The 23497-nt window shown below is 39.8% G+C and overlaps 1 protein-coding gene across 1 annotated transcript; it reads left to right on the forward strand.

The window, feature by feature from the left end:
- Positions 1 to 9187: 9187 nt before the first annotated feature.
- LOC124270892 lies at positions 9188 to 22075 on the forward strand. The gene is made up of 4 exons (XM_046705956.1): positions 9188 to 9281; positions 19709 to 19933; positions 20343 to 20561; positions 21631 to 22075. The coding sequence occupies exons 1-4, from the start codon at positions 9203 to 9205 to the stop codon at positions 21867 to 21869; spliced, it is 762 nt and encodes a 253-aa protein (XP_046561912.1). The 5' UTR covers positions 9188 to 9202; the 3' UTR covers positions 21870 to 22075.
- The last annotated feature ends 1422 nt before the right edge of the window (positions 22076 to 23497 follow it).

The following is a 23497-nucleotide window of genomic DNA, read 5'->3' on the forward strand; positions in this document are numbered from 1 at the left end:
GCGGCATGGTAGCTCAGCCAGCTAGCACCATAAAACCAGCTTAAATCTTGGCTAGGACAAGCAGCCACACATGCACGTCGTCATATGAGCGAAATATTTGTTAAGTACGACGTTAAACCCCATTTCACCTCACCTCACCTCACCTCACCTAAACAGAGAATATCTCTCTTGGAGCAAATACCCGAGAGAAACCATTTGTAATTTCAACTTCTATTCAGTTTGAGCAACACTGCTATGAAATATATTTTTGTGAGCACATAATTGAAATACTATTGCACTACACGTGGTCCTTTTTAGTAGTCTCACAGTGCCTGAACCACGTTATTTCCCGTTCCGCTCATACATTCCAAGTCATATATTAAAATAAAAGATGTCCGCATTTCCTTAAGTAATGCAAAGAATAAACGATAACAAACAATGTCATATCAAATGATATATATTGAAGAAAACATGACACTTCATATTTGGAGAGATGAATTATATTCAAAATGGATACTTAAAGTAGTTAGCATGGACGAATACCATAATGACCAGGTGTATGACGCATTTTAACTGTGGTGAACCACGAGTGGTGAATGCAAGATGCTCTTTTGTGAAAAACACGACACTGTACATGTATACGTGGGAGGGGTCGCGTGACCACAGTTTCATGTGCCTAACCACCAATATGTGCACAGCATATACTGGTGATGAGACAAAAGCACGTTAACCATCTTTGAAAGATACACAATTCTCATGTCACGGCTTACAAATGTTGAATTAAATGTAAACCTGTAATTGGCCTGCTCCAGTCAACTGTGGCTGTTGCCCGTGCACATGCGAATCAGTGTTGCATGTAGGAAGATGGTTGTGGCGTAGCGTGATGGTTTAGGAAGCTCCGGGCACGTGCGTTCGTGTATTCTCGTAACTCGTGGGAGGCTCCATGCAGCGTGATATGTCAAGTCGATGTCCCGGAGCTGGTACTGTTCATGGCCCAGGCCTCTAATTCCAATATGACAATGTAACACCACACGCAGCTGATTTTGACATGAAATATCCTGCAAAATGCGGGCATTGACATGATGGCAATGGGGACAACCTGACCTCAATCCCATCGATCACGTGTAAGATGCTCTTGAAAGAAAGCTTCTTGCCTTGAGACGTCAACCAAAGAATGTTCAAGACCTGGGCGCCACGTTGGTACAGCAAGAGCCAAGGTTGCCTAATGCTGTTTTCACGGGTGTAACAGAATTTACGTTATTGCTAGTTCCTGTGATATTAAAAAAGTGACCTTAACGTGCAATTGTAGCCTGCGGAGGGAGCATCATGATGCCTTGTACTGTTTTATTGTACGCTCATTACGTCCATAAACCAGATTTATCCACTAACAACAAACTTTGTTCTATATGAGTATGTTTGGGACAACTCGTGAAGATTCGGGGTAGAATAGGTCTTCATGACTCATGCTTGTCACAAAAGGCGTCTATGCTTGTCGTAAGAGGCAACTAACGGGATCGGGTGGTCAGGCTCGCTGACTTGGTTGACACATGCCATCGGTTCCCAGTTGAGCAGATCGATGCTCATGCTGTTGATCGCTGGATTATCTGGTCCAGACTCGATTAGTTACAGACCGCCGCCATGTAGCTGGAATATTGCTGAGTGCGGCGTAAAACTAAACTCGCTCACTCACTCATGCTTGGGACATAAAGTACCACATGTGACGTTTCACTATTTGTTTTGTATGTTATGTGAGACAGGAAATGAAACATGTATGTTTCATGCCGTATATATTGATTATGTCGTCTCACCTCAGGCAAGTGAGTTTGTTCAAAATTGCCTCTGTTCACCCAGCAGAAAATGGGTACCCGGTGGAATAAGTCAAGTGACTATAACCTTCTAGCGCCTAAAAGGCAGCTTAGGGTATCCGGGGTAATAATGGGCAGTGTTATTGATTGTTAGCGCTATGAGCATACCTAGTGTGGAGTTTGGCGTTTCATAAATGGACACATTATCATTATGTCCAGATGCATCGGAAGGCGGCATGCGTTCTCTGGGCATGCCATAGGAATTTCGGACCTCCATGCCTTTTGGAAGTTCGTCTTGACTGTACATCAAGTCGTTTTATTTGACGATGCACGAACTCAGATCGCCAAGATAAATGTTCCACAAGTAAATGCGATGTTGTGTGGCTGTCATTTCCTCCGTCAGAGAAGTTCCTATCCTTGGATATATTCCTTTGTTTGAAGCAGTCTTGCAGACCTTTTGGCCAGACACAGTCGCAGACAACGTCGACCAAGATATTAACGACTTCGCATGTTCAAGTTCAAATCTGACATGCGCCCCGAGTACTGATTCCGACGTGAATACAATATCTCAGTGGGTTATTGTTTTCCAAAGTACGTAGAGTATTTTGTACAGCATTGCAATTACTTGTATCGCTGTCCTGACATTGGTCCGACACCTGTTAACTATTTGCGGTCAATATTGGCAAACCCGGTTCCATCGTCAGTGTACATACTCACAAAAACATTGCGGATACCGCCAAGATACGTTTGTGAAGTATGTAGTCTGTCCATCCTGCAAATCCATATACCTGTAAGATAACTGTTTCAAACACAAGAAACTCTGCCAGTTCAAGAATTGTCCAAATTGTCCACAACGTTCCTGACACAGTCTTCAAGCTACATCAAAATCAGTGGAGCGCACATTGTATTTCGCCGATTCACATTTAAACTCGGCTAGTATCCTTTTTAACATATGTTATATTTGGGATTACACTTTCTTAGTAAAGTACAGATTCTAGTACTTTTGCTGGGTTGAGTCCCATCCGGGATTCGAACCCACACCCTCAGAGTCAGGCACCTAATCGCCAGCACACAAAGTCAGGACGCCTAGACCGCTCAGCCACCGCGGCTTCGACAAAAAATGGAAGTCGGACAACTGGTAGTACAGACTGCGGACTTTGTAGTATCCTATTCTAAATATTTATGCGAATGTATTGAGTCCTGCGGACTATGGCAGAGAAGTGTTTTGTTTTTAATGTTCTTTTCCTGTAGTTTGCAAGGTCATGTCACATGTAGTTGAATCTTGCTTCACTCTTCCTCATTGATCCTTTTTAATGAATGTGAAATGTCTACTCTAGGCACTGGGACACAGAAACAGCAGTTATTCAGTACTCGGAACTAATGTTCCGAAAATGAAAGTTAAATCGTGACATTATGACTTGTCTCACTCACCCAACATATATGTTTACTTGCTGCCGTCAGTGATGCCATGGTCCCAGGCTGTGTATCGTTTGGTATGTCATGGTTTACTGAAGACAAGTTCTAACCCAGATTCCTCGCGGGTACAACGCAAATGGGTCATGATGACAGACGTCAACAAAGTAAGCCAGTCTGACCAATGGTATTTGCCTCTAACAAAACCATGGGTCTCTGATAACGATCATTTCCAACGCGTTCCTTCACGGGGCGTGCACTTTGGCGTTCGAATGGATGAAAAAATATAAAAGATGTTTCTGGATACCGACCGCAAACAATGCAGGCATGGATCGGATGTATATGCAACTACATAATCATATTGCACAAAGAATGTAAATTAATATACGATTGATTAACTGATAGCAGACGATTTGCAAATTATTACATAGCCGCTTCATGCACGAAAACCCGTAAAGGTCCGGGTTAGAATGAGTCTTCGGCAACCCATATTTGTCGTAAGAGGCGACTAACGGGATCGGGTAGTCAGGCTTGCTGACTAGGTTGACACATATCATGGTATCCCAATTGCGTAGCTCGATGCTCATGCTGTTGGTCACTAGATAGTTTTGTCCAGGACCGGTTTTACAGACCACCGCCATATAGCTGGAATAGTGTTGAGTGCAGGAAAAGAAACAAACAAACATGTAAGAAATATAACATATGTTTGTGAACTTCTTCTGTGTCTTCTATTTCGGTTATAAAAACCTTCATTGTAGATAGCGTCGGTTTTAGATTAACCATACAAATAAACATTCATCTCGTCATTATTTATTTAACCTGGAAAAAGATGTTGATGTGACCATAAATTGATATCGATTGAGATAAATGTTTAATGTTAGATTCCTCATTTACGTTAATCAATCTGTGATTTGACATCGGTGGAGATCAATTCTTGTATCCGTCTAATGATTTTGGAATCCTTTTAATATCAACACACAACAGCAGCGCCAATATTCATTGTGGATAATCTGTTCAGATTTCAATGTCTAGTGATTAAGGTTCTATTCCGCTTTTAGCACTATTCCTGTAGTATATCATGGTGAGGGAAATAAAACATGGGCTATATACACTGTACACCATGTTGGTCTTCGGTGTAAAGGGCGAACGCTTCAACCATTGACCCGCGAAAATTTCTAACTTTTAACATTATATATAATTTAAACCATGGCGGGTCAGATTGGTGTGGATGAAGTTCTGAAACGATGCAGGTGTTTGACGTTCACCACGTTCTATACATCTTCGAGCACGGATACCTGTCCTGACGAACTTAAAACACAATATTAACGATTCGAAGCCACAATCGTAGGTTTCTGGAAGGTGTAAAGGGCTCATGTCGGTTGCTAGAAACGTTGTTCCACTACAATGCTGGACCAGATGTAAGTATACTACTTGATATTTCAATTAATGATCTAGAAATCACCATTTTCTCAGAAAAAGAAACTGTTTTTTTACGCCGCAGTCAGCAATATTCCAATTATATAGCGGTGGTCTGTGAATAGCCGAGTCTAGACCAGACAATCTCGTGTTCAACATCATGAGCACCAAGTTAAGCAATTGGGATACAGTGACGTGTGATCATGTCAGCAAGCCTGACCACCCGATCCCGTCAGTCGTCTCTTACGACAAGCATGGGCTAAGAGTGAGTGAGTTAAAATTTAACGTCACCTCGGCAATATTTCAACCATATAGTGACGAGACATGTTTTACATAAACAATATATTTAAGTTGCTAAATAATCAGTCATCGAAAGACTGTAAAATAACTAGAGTATCACAGATGGAGTCTAAAACTAGCATGAACATGTAAAACTATTTTATTTACGAAGACAATACAATATAAAAACAGGCTATTGATCGCCAACAACTGAAGGTAGATCACCATACTAGGAACCATGGGGACTTACATTACTTTTGCTACCTGCATGGACCCTAGTTGGATTTACACCATCCCCCTCAGTCATTGGCGACAGAAGAGAAATCTAGCCCACAAATTAAAAGCACACATACGATTAAAAACGTGGCAAGCCTAAATTTACGCTAAATGTGTTTGGGACTTACGTACCCTCTCAGGAGGACAATAATTTTACAATACTTCAAGCCCCTTTGAGGGTACAGCCACTAACAATCGAAGTTGATAATCTAAACTACCAATTATAAAACCTTATCTATTTACAAAACATGTATTCACAATTCATTTAACAAATCTATTTCTTTTAAAAATGATAATTAACATTATTAAAAAGGTCCTTTACTGTTTTGATATTGAAATATTTATCCCTTATGATGGAGAATTCAACACAGTCAAGCAGGATATGCTTGACCGTGGTTCTCTCATCACAAGGGATACAAAACGGAGGATCCTCGCCTTTCAATAGATAAACATGAGTATATCTTGTGTGGCCAATACAACATCGTCGTATGATGACCTCTTCAAATCTGGACTGACAACCAAAGTAGGTGTAACCAATATAAGGTTTTATTTCATGTAATTTATTAATACCTACTTGAGTGTCCCACTTCTTCTGCATCATATCACGGATGTAAGTTCTAATGCTAGCTTTGTAATCAGAGTATGGGATAAGAAGTGGTGTCACAGATTTGTTGAGTGCTGCCTTGACAGCAAGATCGGCCGGTGTATTCCCAGAAATGCCAACGTGGCTGGGTAACCAACAGAGGACGATGTCGTATTGGCCAGTTGCAAGATCATTATATAATTCAATAATTTCTAATAAAAGTGGATGTTTACAAGAAAGTTTTTTAATAGCCTGAAGGCAAGAAAGAGAATCGGAAAATATTATATATTATTATATATTGTTTATATTCAGGGTGTCTATTTATATATTTAAGAGCTGTAAGTATTGCGTTTGCTTCTGCTGTGAAAATTGAACTGTCATTGGGTAATCTGGAAGAAATTGTTTTGGACCCAATGACAGTGGCACAAGCCACTGCGCCATCATCCTTGGACCCATCTGTAAATAAGGATGTATATGTATTATATTTATTCTTTAATTGATTATATTCTTGTTTATATTGTAAGTCATTAGTTTCTGATTTTTAAACGATGTTAATGTTAGGTCGACTTGGGGTCTAACCATTTGCCAAGGAGGAGAAGAAAGAAGTCGGGAAGGAGCTTTAGTTTCCAGCTCAATGCCGGCAGCAGTAATTAATGGCTTAATCCTGAGCCCAAGAGGCGGAACAAGAGAAGATTTCTTGTTGTACAAATCCTCATAAAGAGGATTAAAGATGCAGTGAAATGCAGGATTAGACTCGTTAGAATATAGTTTGGTAATATACTGAAAGGCAAAAGAAATGTCGTAATATTCGAAATGACATTTAAGTATCAATGGAACATTTGAACCTATTTTTTTTAAATAATATGCCACTGAAATGCAGTACCGACTTTCATCAGAGAAGATAACCCCTCTCCATTGTCCCCCACGACCGTTTTGCCGCTGTTGTGTCCACTTGGATACGTTCCCGGCGGTGACGTTGGGTGAATATGGGTCTCCTGGCAGGACATCGACAAAACAGGTTCCTGGCTTGGAGACGCCGCCGAATGGTAGGTCACTGACTGCTCGCTGGTGGTTTCCTATGGTCACCCAAGCTGTTTCTCCGGCCCTTGCGAATAGGTCTTGCACGTGTTGATGGACGTTATGACGGTCCTGGCGACGTGTTGTTACACGGGGTTGACCACTACGTGGACGGTCATCAGTGCTGCTGGTGGCGTTGTATCGCACTCTAAGACGTTCTATCGTTCGTACGCTGCAACTGAAGTCATTAGCAATGACTCCAGCATATTGACCAGCGTGCAGACGTCCAATAGCTTGTTGTGGTTGATCTCTCGTTAACCTAGTCATAGCTGCTGTGTTCAGAAAACAAGTGAACGATTGCCATTCAAGCCGGCAATTTATGCCTGAATGCATTTATGATGCACGTGCATCTCGATTTCAATGTTGTGTTTGTGGGAACTTTTCCCTCTCCAAAAAACAAAAACATTTCTAACTTAAATCTCAAACAATACTTTATTGGGAAATGCAGGCTATACGACCACGATTCATGTTTCCTCAAACTTGACTTCTGGTGTATATTTAAAAAAATAGGTTCAAATACTCCATTGCTACTCAAATGTTATTTCTAAAATGACGACGTTTCTTTTGCCTTTCAGTAATATATTGTAATGATAATTTTATACGGCGTTGGGTAAGAGATAGTTCATCTGCCTCGACGTAGAGACTGTCAACGGGAGAAGTTCTAAAGGATCCAAGACAAAGTCTTAGACCTTGGTGATGGACAGAATGTAATAGTTTTAAGTTGCTTTTACGGGCTCCACCATATACGATGGAGTCATAATCAAGTTTCGAGCGGACCAATGATCGATATAGATGTAGGAGAGTGGCTTGATCCCCTCCCCACTTAGAATTTGAAACAACTTTTAACAAGCCAAGTGCCTTCAGGCATTTACTTTTAAGGGATTTAATATGCGGCAGAAACGTTAAATGGGAATCAAAAATTAAACCCAAGAACTTGGCCTCCTTAACAACTTTGATGGGAGTACCATTTAGAAAGAGTTCCGGGTCTTTATGCGGTTTATATTTTCTACAAAAATGTATATAATTAGTTTTGGATTTAGAAAATTTAAAACCGTTTTCAAGACACCAACTGTTTATCTTGTTTAAACACATCTGCATTTGCCGTTCAATAGTATGCATATTTTTGCCACGGCAAGAAATATTAAAATCATCCACAAAAAGTGATCCATCAATTGAATCGTTTAAAACCTTGGATAAACTGTTGATCTTAATGCTAAACAATGTTACAGACAAAATACTGCCTTGTGGGACACCCTGATCCTGATTATAATGGTCAGACAGGGTAGAACCCACTCGGACATGAAATTGTCTGTCTGATAAAAACTGTGAAATAAAAAGAGGTAAACGCCCCCTCAAACCAAATTCATGTAAATCCTTTAAAATGCCATGCTTCCAGGTGGTATCGTACGCTTTCTCGAGATCAAGAATATCGATACGGCATGTTGTTTATTTACTAGTGCATTTTTAACAAAGGATTCTAGTCGTACCAAATGATCAATGGTTCTGCGATTTTTCCTGTAACCACATTTAATATTGGTTATAAGGTTATTGGTTTCAAGATACCATGTTAATCTATTATTCACCATTCTTTCCATGGTTTTACAGACACAACTTGTTAAAGAGATTGGTCTGTAATTTGATGGATCAGTGTGATCCCGGCCAGGTTTTGGAATAGGGACTACAATGGCATTACGCCAGCATGGGCTAAGAAACTGTGTGTAATATCAATAATAACCTACTTGCTTTAACGAATCACATATCCCTAGTGAATTACAGTAATAACGTGCTCTAAATTTGTCAACGTGTCTTCATTCCCACGAAACTTAGTTTAGTGGTTCAATCGTTCGCCCTTTACACCAAAGGACACTTATGAATAAATCAATGAAAGTAAGAGAGACCACTCGACTTTTTACTGCAGATGCTTATTTCTCCATTACATGTTCATCAGTGATGTGTTGTAAATTGTAGGAAATACACGGTTTTACTTACAGTGGAGGTTCTTGTTAGCAGTCCGAATCAATAGCACAACTAGTTATTACCGTATTGAGCTGTCAATAAATTATATCAATCAATTGAATACCCGTGTCACTGGAGTACAAGGCAAATCGTTAATATGATTTGACAGTTGATGTAATTAAGGCGTTCAGGAAAGCCGTTGTCGGGACTAATCCATACACTGTTCATGTTTTGACTTTATCGCGATGGTTACAAGCTAAACATGTTTACTCCATTAGATATTGGACAGTTGCCATTCACGGCCCTTGATGTGTACACCCACTTTTTTGTTAACCTAGTAAATCAATAATATTCTCTATATCTACATGTAAACCAAAACACAGTGTCACTCCAGTATTTCTTGCCCTATGGTACCAGAATGAGAAAAAGCCGTGCATTTCAGGCTATATCTGGTGACTTCGTACTTTTGTTTCTCATATGGATGGAATCGTCCTCAGGTATGGAGATTTATACTCAGTATCATTATTTAAGTGTCACCTAGGTATGTGGGGGTATCAAACATATACAAACAGGCATCTATAAGACTGGTGTCTATGTTACCAGTTTTTTGCTCTATCTCTGATCTATGTGGAAATCATAGTTACCTGTTCTCGCCACGAATAGCTGGTACATTTTTGGTGTGGCGTAAAGAATATGCATTCAGTCGTTGTCTGTATAAAATGGTTTACTCTCGATGCAACCGAACTGCACTCATGATACCACTGAGTGAGTGAGTTAATATTTAACGTCACATCGACAATGTATCAGCCATATCGTGACGAGGACAAATTTGACGTTTATGAAGAATATGTGTAGTTTATAAAACCTGTGGTCAAAGGAGAGTAAAACAACTAGACTATCACAGTTCAAATAAAAAAACTAGCATGTGAAGTTAAAACTAATAGTACTATTTGGACAATACATGATGTAACAACAGGTTATAGATCGCCAACAACTGAAGGTAAATCACCATAGGGGACCATGGGGACTTACAGTACTTTTGCTACCTGCGTGGACCTAAGCTGGATTTACACCATCCCTTCAGCGGCTGGCGATTGTAGGAAAATTGAGCCGAAATTTAAAATAACAAAAATACTACGTTTAAACAATTGGTATGTATAAATTTTACCTCAAAAGTTTTGGGACTACCCTCTCATGGGGACAATAATTTTACGATACTTTACCCACCTTTGAGGATACAGCCACTAACAATCGCAGTTGCTTATTTATACTACCATTTACAAGATGACATTTATTTATTTACAAAACATATTGTTCAAAATTTATCTAATAATTATATGCATTTCTGTGAAAACAAAAACAATTATTAAATCATAATTTACATTATAAAAGAGATCCTTAATTGCTTCTCGTGATAATATATGACATGACGTCTTATCTCTTATCACCCATGAGGATCCGGGTTAGAATTGGTTTTCTGTAACCCATGCTTGTCGTAAGAGGCGACTAACGGGATCGGGTGGTCAGCCTTCCTGACTTGGTTGACACTTGTCATCGTATTCTATTTTCAAAGATCGATGTTCATGCTGTTGATTACTAGATTGTCTGGTACAAACTCGATTTTATACAGACTGCTGCCATGCAGCTGGAATATTGCTGAGTGCGGCGTAAACAACAAACCAATTTTATTTCTTATGTGTGACCCCTCAGTACACAAGAACAAGTCGTATATTCATATGAGGGTCATAAAATGTAACGGAACGTAACTTGCATCCTAATCATACTATATTTGCAAAACACTGTCTAAGGTCTTTGCTTTGACCTTGATGTGTGCATAAGTTTCTTTTATATAGTATGACCAGAAATTATTGAGAATTTTAGGAATATGTTTAATTGGATTTCTAGTAAACCTTGACCACCTATCAAGTGCTTGGTTTCATTCAAGAGAGACAACTCCGTTAATCCTTTTTTCATTAGTTTGTGAAGAGTTATCCCCCTTTGTTTACTTGCTAGCAGACGACATTTTCAGTGATCCTCAGTATGGATGATTTAGAGAAGAGGAAGTTGATGTCAGAGTATTATAACAAGGACATCAGATCAGCTAAAGTGATTTCAAGTAGAACAGGCATCCCTTTGTCCACTGTTTATCGTGGATATGGCATTGAGCACCAGGGAGGCGCAGGTAGGCCAAACAAATTGGCTGTCGGTGACAGGAGACGGCTTGGTGTCCTTGTTTCTAAAAAACAAACGAAGGACTTTAGAAAACTTAAGTCTGGATATGATTGATGGAGGAACTGAGGCTGTATGTAAGGAGACAATTAGAACTGAACTGCATGCAATGGGTTGGCAGAAAAGTCGAGGAATTCCATCACCGATCATGAAACCTGAACAAAAGGAACGAAGGTTGAACTGGTGTTTACAGCATAGAAATTTTAATTTGGACAATGTGATTTTCTCAGATGAAAGGTCTGTGTGGCTGTTTCCTAATACACTGAAATTCTGGACCAAACAAACTGAAAAACCTTTGTATCAGCGTCCAAAGTACAGTCCGAAATTTAACGTGTGGGGTGGCATATCTGTGTTAGGGGCAACGCCCCTCTTTGTATTTGAAGGGAATATGAACAGTGAGCGGTACACAGATTGTCTCGAGGGACATTTACTTCCATGTGCTCACGTGTTCTATGGAAATGTTTGGATTTTCCAGCAGGACAACGACCCAAAACATTGTTCAAAGCATTCACAGGCCTTGTTTCGGACCCAAAATATGACATTATTAGATTGGCCAAGCTATAGCCCTGACCTAAATCCAATAGAAAATGTTTGGGGACTTATGAAGGAAAGTGTCAATAAGAACAATCTGACAAATATTGCTGAAATGAAAGAAGAGGTGGTCCGATACTGGGACAGCATGGACCACGACTTTCTAACTTCTTTGATCAGTAGTATGCCCCGCCGCATTGAAGCCTGCATTGCTGCCCATGGTGACTTGACAAAATAGTAACTGTTCACCTGCCTTTGAATCTGGAGTTATGTTCTTCTAATATTCACATTTAATACGTGAGTAATGACTGAACAAAAATTAAAAAAATACAATCTTTTATTCTCAATAATTTCTGGTGTTTCTAATGTTTTCAATTATTCACACATGACGCCAAGGGTTCAAACTAAACACTGAATGGTCACACAAGTGTCAGCTCACAATCTATTGGAAACAGTACCAGCTTGAATATCAGGGCACAATGTTTTAGGAAGATTGAAATGGGAGTGTCCGTAAAAACACCCCTCGACTAAATATAAATTAAACAATCCAAATCTGTGACTGTTGATTATGACGGAAAGTCATCCAATACTACACTGAACATATTTTATATGATATACTCTGAGGGCATACCATTATCCAAGAGGTACCAAATGACAGATCGTTTTTCATTTTCTGCAGTTTTGTTAGAAATATTATACCCCAATGTGTTATGATGACTAATATCTCGTTAACCACATTACTCACACATGTGAAATTTTGGATATGACTTTGCTAAAGATTCCTTCAAAATAAAATGGAAGCTTTTCAATTATTGGACATGGAGAATACAGGTAGTCTACGTACTGTTTTATCTACCCTCGTACAAGAAATTGACTGGTCATCCATTATGCATCTTCATCAGTGGCGCGTCAACTTCACACGCACATTATCATTTGAAAGCGATTCATGCATAAAGGAACGGTCGAAGCTAACCTTGGACAAACTCTTTACACTGACTGCAATTAATTCTCTGACTCCATTATTCCGCCAAATAAGTTATCTATCTCGTTTGTGAGAACTAATCATCAAGCATGACCATTTGTAACTGAATAGTTCGAGACTTCTGGGATGGAATCCGCCAGTAAGCACAAGACAATCTGTCTGCTGGTCAATATTCAAACCACTTATATATACTCTCTCAAAAAAGAAACGCACGTGTGAATTGTAATTTATCAACGCACTTTAATCCAAGTCAAACTAAAAAAATATTTGTTTTGACAGCAAATTATATTGAATGCAGGTTTAAACGCGTACTCAGTCGCCAAAACAGATCACTTGATAAAAACCATAACCCTAAACACGTCATTATCCGAAATGCATGAATCTTTCACGTGAAAATGGACCCCAATAGGTGAAACTGTGTTCTGAGGCGCGGTTTATAAAGAAATGACACAATGGTATATCTAGTCGCATTTTTGATCTAACACGGAGACTATCGAAATGCCAAGATTGGTGGCTGCAGATCGAAATATTGCAATTGGCCGTCTAGAGGCCATGTCGACCATAGCACTATTTCACGATTTTGGGGTCTTTACCAACAACTTTGATCCACCCAGGACCGTCCGAGAAGTGGTAGGCCAAGGGTTACCACTGGGGCACAGGATCGTCACATCCGGTTGTTCTATCTGCGCAACAGGATAGTGGCAGCAACTGAAACTGCAAGAAATGTCACAGGACTACAGAATGTTTCTCCGCAGACTATTAGAAATCGCCTACGACAGAGTGGACTTCGTTGATGTATACTACAACGTCATCACCGCCTTGCTCGTATTCGTTGGTGCAGGAACGTTCAAAGATGGAATTGGAGACACTGGCAAAGAATTTGGTTCAGTGACCTGTCCCGTTTCATGCTGCAATGACATGATGGTAGAACCAGTGTGTACCGACGTCGAAATGAGCGTAACGCCCTTAACTGTGTCGCGCAGGTTGACAGATTTGGAGGAGGAAGTGTGATGTTGTGATGATAACCAAAGAACTGACTTAGTGCATGTAGAGGGGAATCTAACCGCCATTCGTTACAGAGATGAAATCCTGCAATCTCACCTCCATCCCGTTTTCGACCCACAGAGACATGTTTTCCAGCAGGATAACGCCAGACCACATACAGCACGAATGACAATGAACTTATACACCAACCAGAACATTACAGTGTTTCCCTGGCCCTCTAAATTCCCAGATTTAAACCCAATCGAACACCTATGGGATTATCTCGATCGACGGCTACGACGACGTCATCCACGAGCCCAGACGCTTCACCAACTACGGCAAGCATTGCAGGATTAATGGGCTAGAATACCCAGTGCTCGGATCCAAACACTTATTTTCTCTATGCCCAGGAGATGCCAAATCGCCCAGCAGTGCCCCAAGCAAACGGAGGTCACAACCGGTACTGACGTTAAAGCCGGCGTCCATGAGTGCAGTGTTGACGTTGTGGTGACATGACCTTACATTCATTTGGTGCAGCTTCCCAATGACCCTCATCATGCAAAATTTGATATCTGTGTGGATTATATTTCCTTTGTTGTTGTCATTCAAAATACAGAAATTTTGTTCCTAGATTTACCTTCGTGCGTTTCTCTTTTGAGAGAGTGTACATGTAATTGATAGTTTCTCTCACTGAAGGTGTACGTTTGAGCCTTGATACAGTAACCTATGGTTCATCCTTTAAAGAAATATTCATTTAGCATATACCCATGTCCGCTTGTTAAAACGAGAGAAATACGTTTATTTCATTGTGCATCTTGGAGTCGATTAACTAAATTTGTACAATCTTGTTCTTTGAAAACAGTATTTAAAGGAAGTTTGTGCATCATGGGTTGGTACTTTATGCTGTACTGGGAAGATGGGTATTTGCATTTAATCTCAGGGTGAAATAAGTCCAGTGTGGCTTGCAATGCTTTTAAGACGCTTGTAGCCCCCTCCCTCTCTGCCAATCTTCATCTAAGAAGCATTAAATGATATGTTTTATATCATGCTGGTTTAGGATGAAATTACACCAATGTATGAGAAGTACCCATTCGAATATTTACTAGTGTATGTAGTATTGTATTAAAAAATAATACAGATGTATGTCGTACTTGTGTATGTAGTATTGTACCTGGAAATAATACGGATGTATATATTATTGTACTGAGAAATAAGAATGATGTATGTAGTATTGTACTGAAAGTAAGACTGATGTATGGAGAATCTCACCCGAGTGATGCCACAATAGCCCATTTAATAATGGGCTATTGTGGCATCACTCGGGTCATGTCGTTATTGTGATCGCATAAGGATAGCTTTGTGATATAATGGTATTGTTTGGATGATATCTCCGCTTGTTCTCAGAAGAGCGATATCACTGGTAGAACCTATTTTTGGGTGATAAATGTAGTTAAAACACATAACACGGATGTATGTAGGGTTGTACACAGACATAAGACAGGTGTATGTTGTATTGCAGTGAGACAAAAGACTGGTGTATAAAGTATTGCATTTAGCCTTCAGCACACATGCAGTCAATCTAGGAAGTTATAATAGTGGTTCTTGGTAATATGAAAATACGTTATCAATTCCTGACACAGTCTCAGTATATATACACCGGGGAACATGACATAAGTACTATTGAACATGGGAATGGAAATGCGATGGTGGAAACGGTGTTTTATGTGTCTATCAACAGCTAAGGGCATATCGCATTTACATTACAAGCAAGTACTTTAGTAAACCCACGTGAACAGACTGGTACTTGCACAATATGAATGGCACTCTAAGAATGGTCCCTAGAGCATTGCATCCCAAACTTACACCTTAAGCTGGAGTGACTTCGAGTGATATAGGTTGTCTGTCACCAGATCATGGCTAAGTGTTTGCTACCCGCCGAATAGAGGATTCGAGCCCGCAACGTCATGATTGTAAGGAAATGGAAATGGATGGAATTATAAGACAATAACATTGATGACTGAACGGCGTCACAATTTTTTTCTGCTCACGCGGCAAATCGCTATTTTGCAGTACAGAAGCTGATATTGTGACTTACACGAATGATGCGTTTCGATACTTTCAAACTAAATACAAACTAATTATTTAAACCTTCCGTTTGTTAACCGGTTAAATGTTTGAATTTCCCTTCTGGTTCAGCAAGGAGGTCATATTTCACATTTCTAAGCTAACAAATGTTGCCATTTCAAGACTAACATATTGAAACACATTAAACCTATAACGTCATATATAATGATTTATTTCAAGATTTTGAGCAACACGTGTTTTCAAAAGAAAGGTAAAATACACCATCAAAGAAACGTAAAATTCACCATCAAGGCTATCTCTTCACAATTTAATATACTAATATCAATCTAGTACTATAAAAACTCCACAGTAAACTTTGTGGAGCACCGTATTAACAAACTTAAATAACATCATCAAAAACATTAAAAGAGTTAGTTCCAGATTTTAGGACCACCTGAAAGTGTAATTAACGTGGTCAAAGAAATTAAAAGGGTCCCTGTTACTTCAAGAGTTTGGAGTACCACATAAACCTAAATGGCATCGTCACAGAAAGTGCTTAGCTCACTTTCCCAACAAAGCTTAAATCTAATAAAAGTGTCGCTGCCTATGCAATCACAAAGCAAAGATAAGTAACGGTGTCATGTTGATCATATGATGTCCATGAGCCAAATGTTTGGAAGACAGAACGGACATGAATTCCTTCCTGAATTCTGGAAAGCTGTCATATGTCTTGGGCAATTCAAGTAGACAGGAGCATGTGTCTGCTACTGGTCGCCGTGCTAGGCCAGTTACATTTACGAAAGTAACGTCAATCTTCTTGCATACTATCAAGTCAGAACCAGTACAAAATCTGAGGTATCGCATCGGCTGTTTCCTGTCCAGTTCGCGCAAAAATCTACGAAGGTGATTTGCCACTGTTGTCTCGAGTGACATTGTCTCCGGAAATTTCAGTAACTTCATCACCAACTTGCGCGTTGGCAGCATATCCCTGTACAGTGAATCGAAAAGGTCTTTGCTTATCCCAAGAGGCCGCAGAGATGTCTGCCAACAATTTACGACAAACATTCTGGCTTGAGTTATTTCTTTATGCGCAATTTCAAGAAGGATACTGTTCAGGTTTTCTTGTGTTGGCAATATTTTCACTTCATGATGGTTAAGCACATCCAGTAGATCATCGTTGTCAACAGAATGTATATCAGCTAATGCTGCGGTTAGAACTTGAGAATCATTTTCTGTGATTTGGACAGAAATTCATTTTTCCGATCCCGGGATGACCTTCCATAGAAAAGCTGGTGATATCTGAAAAGGGAAATAACCGCATGCTTTCCAGCCAAACACAATTATATTGGCAACAGACTGCCATTCTTCAAAGCCGTAGTCGTGCCTAATGTAAGGCACTTTGAATGCGTTTCCGAGAGTGCACTGTTGATAAAACTCATCCCAGAATTCAGACAAGGCATCACGAGTAACACCCCCTCCGTCCTCTGCCAACTCAGGTTGACCATTTCGGTTGATCATCTGAATGGACACAAGATCCTTGCATGGGTTAACACACTTGAAGTTATCAATGCGTTCCTTAAGAACCTGTCCCCTGTGTAGTTTTATTTTGTGTTCCTTTGTGGGTGATTTATCACGTTTTGGTACGATTCTATACCTGCTAAATCCATAGCTGTTGATAGCAGATCAGAATGCATTGGTGACCGATCTGGGACAAATGGAGCCTCTGGTGCACTTTCAGATTCGTAAAAAGACATGTCTGGGAGGGAACCATCATTCTCAAAAGAATGTCAGACAGTAGCGTTGCTGGATCGTTGTTCTGGTGACGATTGTACATGTGACAGGCGTCTTCTGGTTCTAGATCTTGTGTCCATAACAGGGAGATCATCTTCTTGAGGTGTTGATAAATCTACCGGAGTCGGTACGGATTCCCTTCAGGAGCTTCGTACTTTGTTCACTGTTTATCGTGTTTGAAAAATATTGCAAATGGATATGACATTGAGCACCAAGGAGGCGCAGGTAGGCCCAGAAAATTGAATGTCAGTGACAGGAGGCGGCTTGGTATTCTTGTTTCTAAAAACAAACGAAGGACTTTAGAAAACTTAAGGCTGGATATGACTGATAGAGGAACTGTGGCTGTCTGTAAGGAGACAACTAGAACTGAGCTGCATGCAATGGGTTGGCAGAAATGTCAAGGAATTCCATCATCAATCATGAAACCTGAACAAAAGGAGCGAAGGTTGAACTGTGCTTCAGCATAGAAATTTTAACTGGGACAATGTGATTTTCTCAGATGAAAGGCCTGTGTGGCTGTTTCCTAATACACTGAAATTCTGGACCAAACAAACTGAAAAACCTTTGTATCAGCGTCCAAAGTACAGTCCGAAATTTAACGTGTGGGGTGGCATATCTGTGTTAGGGGCAACGCCCCTCTTTGTATTTGAAGGGAATATAAACAGTGAGCGGTACACAGATTGTCTCGAGGGACATTTACTTCCATGTGCTCACGTGTTCTATGGAAATGTTTGGATTTTCCAGCAGGACAACGACCCAAAACATCGTTCACAGGCCTTGTTTCGGACCCAAAATATGACATTATTAGATTGGCCAAGCTATAGCCCTGACCTAAATCCAATAGAAAATGTTTGGGGACTTATGAAGGAAAGTGTCAATAAGAAAAATCTGACAAATATTGCTGAAATGAAAGAAGAGATGGTCCGATATTGGGACAGCATGGACCACGATTTTCTAAATTCTTTGATCAGTAGTATGCCCCGCCGCATTGAAGCCTGCATTGCTGCCCATGGTGACTTGACAAAAGTCTAACTGTTCTCCTGTCTTTGAATCTGAAGTTATGTTCTGCTAATATTCACATTTAATACGTGAGTAATGAGTAAAAAATAAATAAAAATACAATCTTAAATTCTCAATAAATTCTGGTTGTACTGTACATATTAGACAGACAGAGGTAGCTTCCGTTCTAAATAGAGAAATGGACTAACTATCGCCAACAACTGAAGGTTGACATATATTGTATTGTTGTTTAGTTAAGGTGTTTCAGATTTTCACACTAGTTTTACAGTGATTTTTTAGTTATTTTATTGTGCTTTGTTTTTATTCATTTATAACATTACAACTTTCTTGGTCACCATATGGCTGAAATACTGCCGATGTGACTATAAATTTTAACTCACTCACTCTCTCTCAAAATTGGATTTCAAAATAGGACAATACAGTAAAGAAATGGACTATAGATCGCCAACAACTGAAGGTAGATATATATTGTATTGTTCTTTAGAGACATATATGTTTATCGTTACGTACTGTTATTAAGATAAATTCAGTGATAATCTAGTGATTTCACTGTATTTATTGCATCTGAGTTGGCTTTTACTGATATATAGATTTTTTTACTCACGATAGGGGTTAGATAGAACTAACATGGCTTTAACTCAGTCACTCATATACCTCGGACAACCAAATACAGCTACGTCATTTGCGTATTCGTTTTTCAAGCGCCGCTGTTTCGTGGTCGGGTAACTGCCCAACCCATACACAACCGTTTACGCACTGACCGTCTTCTTGCCCGACGTCCTTGTGTTGGGCCGATTCTGACAAAGGTTAACCGTAACGATCGTCTACGCCGAGCATATTGCATTTGCACATGGCTGAGTGTCCTGAAAATGCGGATATTGACGTTATGGAGTGGCCATTGAGATCACCTGACCTCCACCCCTTTGGATACGTATGGGGTGTTTTCTAAAGATGTCTTCGTGCTTTGAGAGCAGGGGCGCCATGCTGGTACAAGAAGGGCGCAGGTTGACTAATGCTGTGTTCAACATTGCTTGCTATTGTGAATGCGAGAGGTGGCCACACGTAGTAGTGAACATATAACTGGTTCCTGTGAAATCAAGAAGTGACCCCAACCATATCTTAATGTCTAAGTCTGTTTTAGTGTACGGTCATTAATCCATAAACAAGATTTATAAAACAGCAACTCACTTTGTTCTATATGGTTTGTTTGGGACATAAAGTAACACATGTGGTTTCCTTCTTTTTGGTGGGTTTAGTACATGTACCCCTACTTCTTCCCCTACACCACTGTTGATACTAATCTACCACATTGTTTTATTTTAGGTTCCACAAATCTTGCACTCCTTCGCCCGGCAACAGCAAGTCATGACGCTGGTCACACGGGACCGGATAAAGCTGTGGATGGGCTCAATTTCACAGTCATGGACGTCCCGAATGGTCTGTACTGTACCTTCGTGGAGACATATTCTATTTCAGGATGGTGGCAGGTGGATCTTCAGGCGACTGTCAGAGTAGGCAGTGTCAGGATCACTCCTGCCGGATATGCATGTATGTTATTTTCATGATATGGCTGCAATATTGCAATAATAGAATCTTTTGAAAACAGAAAGCGGGCCACTGTGCCAGAGAGTTTGGTATTCATCGCTAAACATGAGATTGTCTCACCTCGGTACTGTCATATTGTTGTTTTCTTCAAACTTTGCGAATATTGTGTGTTTAAGCGTTTGCCTCCCGTGAGTTATTGCGTTCAGATTCCTGTGGTGATTCATTCTTCCAAAATTGCTAAGACTCCGTAAAACCATTCTCACACACTGTCTGTTTCTCTGTCATTTGTAATGGGTCTTTATGGGTAATTGTATCGTTCTCAAAATGTTCAAATCCGCTTTTATTCCGTACGTTTTATTATAGACAGATATAACAAATTCATCGTCAAATTTAATAAACAACCTTTTCGCAGATGGATTACCAAAAGACTTTCAACTAGTCATATACCCCGATCCAAAGTGTCCACCAAATCCACGGCTTTGCTTTGGGTACACTGGAATGTTCCAAACGGGTGTGGCGAAAACAGTCGCCTGCTCGACTCCAGTGAGAGGACGTTTTGTTCGTCTAATGCAGAAAGACCCAATGTTCTTATGTGAAATCGAAGTATATGAATTCGAAAACCAATCACAAGGTAAGCATTTGTTAACACAGTTCTTAATATACTTTCCTAACCAACTAATAAATGTCATGACTCATTTTTTGCAGCTGTTTACTTATTTCATTTAGACATTATTCAGACTTTCATCTTAATCTAACACTTCACAGTTATGTTCATTAATAAGTTGTAATAATGCAAAAAAATGGACACGGTTGATTCTCAGCACGGCTGTCTTCGTTAAACAGGCCAGGACATGACCGTGGGGTTTGACTATCCTTAACATTAAAATGGTTTCATCCATGCAGGATCCTTTTTGTGTCGTTTAGTTATTGCTTTATTGGAAGAAATTGAAGTAATAGATACATTGTGATTAGAAAATATAAGAATGGTAAATAGTAAGTGTATATTAAACTTAGATTGAATACACAATTTGAAATGCATTGCTTAAAATTATCGTATAACTGTACAACTGGATGAAGTCACAATATGAAATACTGCAGACCTGACTTAAATTAAACTCACTCACTCACCAAATCAAAAGAAGCAGAGATAATTATTATGAGGCAACAAAGATAAATTATTTTCAGACTTGTCAAGTTTCAAGTTTCATCAATTTCTGGTCATCATTTCATATTTTGTTTGCTGAGACTTCCCCAAATCTTCCCCAGGGGTTAATTATCCCCCAAATCTCTTTATTTGCTCAAACTGGCAAATACTCTACACGACTATTGGTATTCTCTGTACATCACTGCAAGTCAAAAGAATAATTATAACGTACTACACTTTTAGTGTCATCTGTTGTATATACTCTTGTATGTAATATCCATCTAGTGCTATTTGTAAATCATTATTAAAAAACCTCACTTAAATACTACCATGCTCCACAAATGCTGTTATGTATTGTTATATATGTTACTGTATATCTTTATTTTGTTATACTTGAAAATGGGAAAAATGACCCATATTTTAAAAAAAAGAAGCAGTCACATGTGACGGATGTGATACTGCTAATGCTTCATAAACATACATAAGCTTGCACATTCTCATACTTGCTATAGACACTTTGCTTTATCATGTTAATGTAATATCGTTGTGTTTTCAGGAGTCATATTTAACCAAACACCTGAAAAGAAGATCGACCTGACAGTGCCTGTTGAGATGGAGACAAGGTCCTTTATGGACTGTGCAACACTCTGCCTGCAACTTGGTTCCTGTCCTGCTTTCAATTTTCGAAGAGAATCCCGATTGTGTGAGATCTCCTCTAGCGGAAACAGCAGTGGACTGACTACGGGAAACCCAGCATGGGATGTCTATGAGCAGGATTTGTGCTTGGATATCTAACATATCAAACAAACGTACTTTGTCAAACATAACATTCTATTTATCAACGTGTTGCGCGAGGGTATCCATTATTACATGGTGGTATGTTTACATTAATGGTTTTCCTGTTGCCTTTAAACAGTATGGGATAAGTTTCTTATATATGTCCAAGAGTTCGTTTTGCAGGATGTTGACGGATGGGAGACAAAACGTCGTTGTCGTTCGTGAGGCGACGGCATTGGCCGACGCCACGACTAGCCGACAGTTCGTCCACCTGACCTGGGTCCGTCCACCTGACTGATCGTGTTAGTCAGGTTGTATAGATAATGAGTAAGTGAGTGAGTTTAGCTTTACGACGGGTTTTTTTTATTTGTGCTAATGTTTGTCACTGGTGCCGTCGATGGGACAGAAGAAGGTTCATTTTCGACATCATCCTGTGTCATCACTATCTGTTATTGATTCATAAACACGTGGTCACAATGAACAGCCAATGAGTGTCAGCTGGGGCACTAGACAGTAGTTCTTGTAGAATTATTTCAGTCCACTATAGTTGTTTCAATTCGTTTTGCATGAATTAGGACTTCTTACGCTTTTCATTAAATGTGAATTCTTTTTTAATATAAATGTTGGAATGAAACTTACCGAAGTGTTTGACATCAGTATCCCGTGCATGGATGCCACTTGACTGGATGACTGCCTTCACCCTTATCCTTATGCCACCAGTGAGCCTACAGATACGTTCCCAAAGCGACTGCCACCACTCCTCATCCAATGCTGACTCCAATTATCCTCATTTTGTACAGGAGGGACATGTGCCTGAACATGACGACCAATAATTACCAGATCTGCTCGATGATATTCTGATCAGGGCTCCATGCGGGCCTAGCGTTGTGGTCAGTGAATATGGATAAGTAAGCGAATGGGTGGTTATAACACTGAGCCACAGCAGCATGACCAAGAATGTCCGTGATGCAGCATTAAGACTTCCCCATTACAGTAACCCATGTCAACTTACAGTCTTGGGATATACATCCCAACACCGTACCTAAACCTCCGCCAAAAGGAACAGTAGGATGAATGTTTCTCGGCATATAACCAGTCTTAATGCGCCTTCAAACTCTAAGACGACCAACCGTAACATGAAGCAGGAACCTGCGTTCGTTTGACCAATGGATCCTTCTGTGGGTGTGAATATTCTAGTATCGTCGAACAAAGCACCACTGCAGAGTTGCCTTTGATGTTCATGAGTGAGATTTGGACCCCTGATGATCCTTCGGACGTCAAACCAAGAGCCTTGAGATGGTTACACACGGTCCTGGTTGATAAACGTCAGTCATCCTGAGTTGCTTCAAATCATCATGGTTCAAGGTTTTTATTCTTAAAACCTACCAACGGTGATAGAAGAGCATACATTTACAAACAGCAGTACTGGAAGTAACACGAACGACATGAGATGTAACGACATTTTGGTTTAAGAATACACTTTATTATTGCAACAAATTTAGACAGCTTCTTTAAAATGGACACATTATTTTAGCTGAGATGGTTCTTAATTTTGTACAGGTTAGGAACATTATAATAATGTGGACTGATGAACTTCGATCTAGGTTCTGTAAAGACTGAAGAGGTAATGTAATTCGTCAGCAATT

The sequence above is a fragment of the Haliotis rubra genome, unplaced genomic scaffold (assembly GCF_003918875.1).
Source record: "Haliotis rubra isolate DU_JTF1 unplaced genomic scaffold, ASM391887v1 Scf1557, whole genome shotgun sequence".
NCBI lineage: Eukaryota > Metazoa > Mollusca > Gastropoda > Lepetellida > Haliotidae > Haliotis > Haliotis rubra.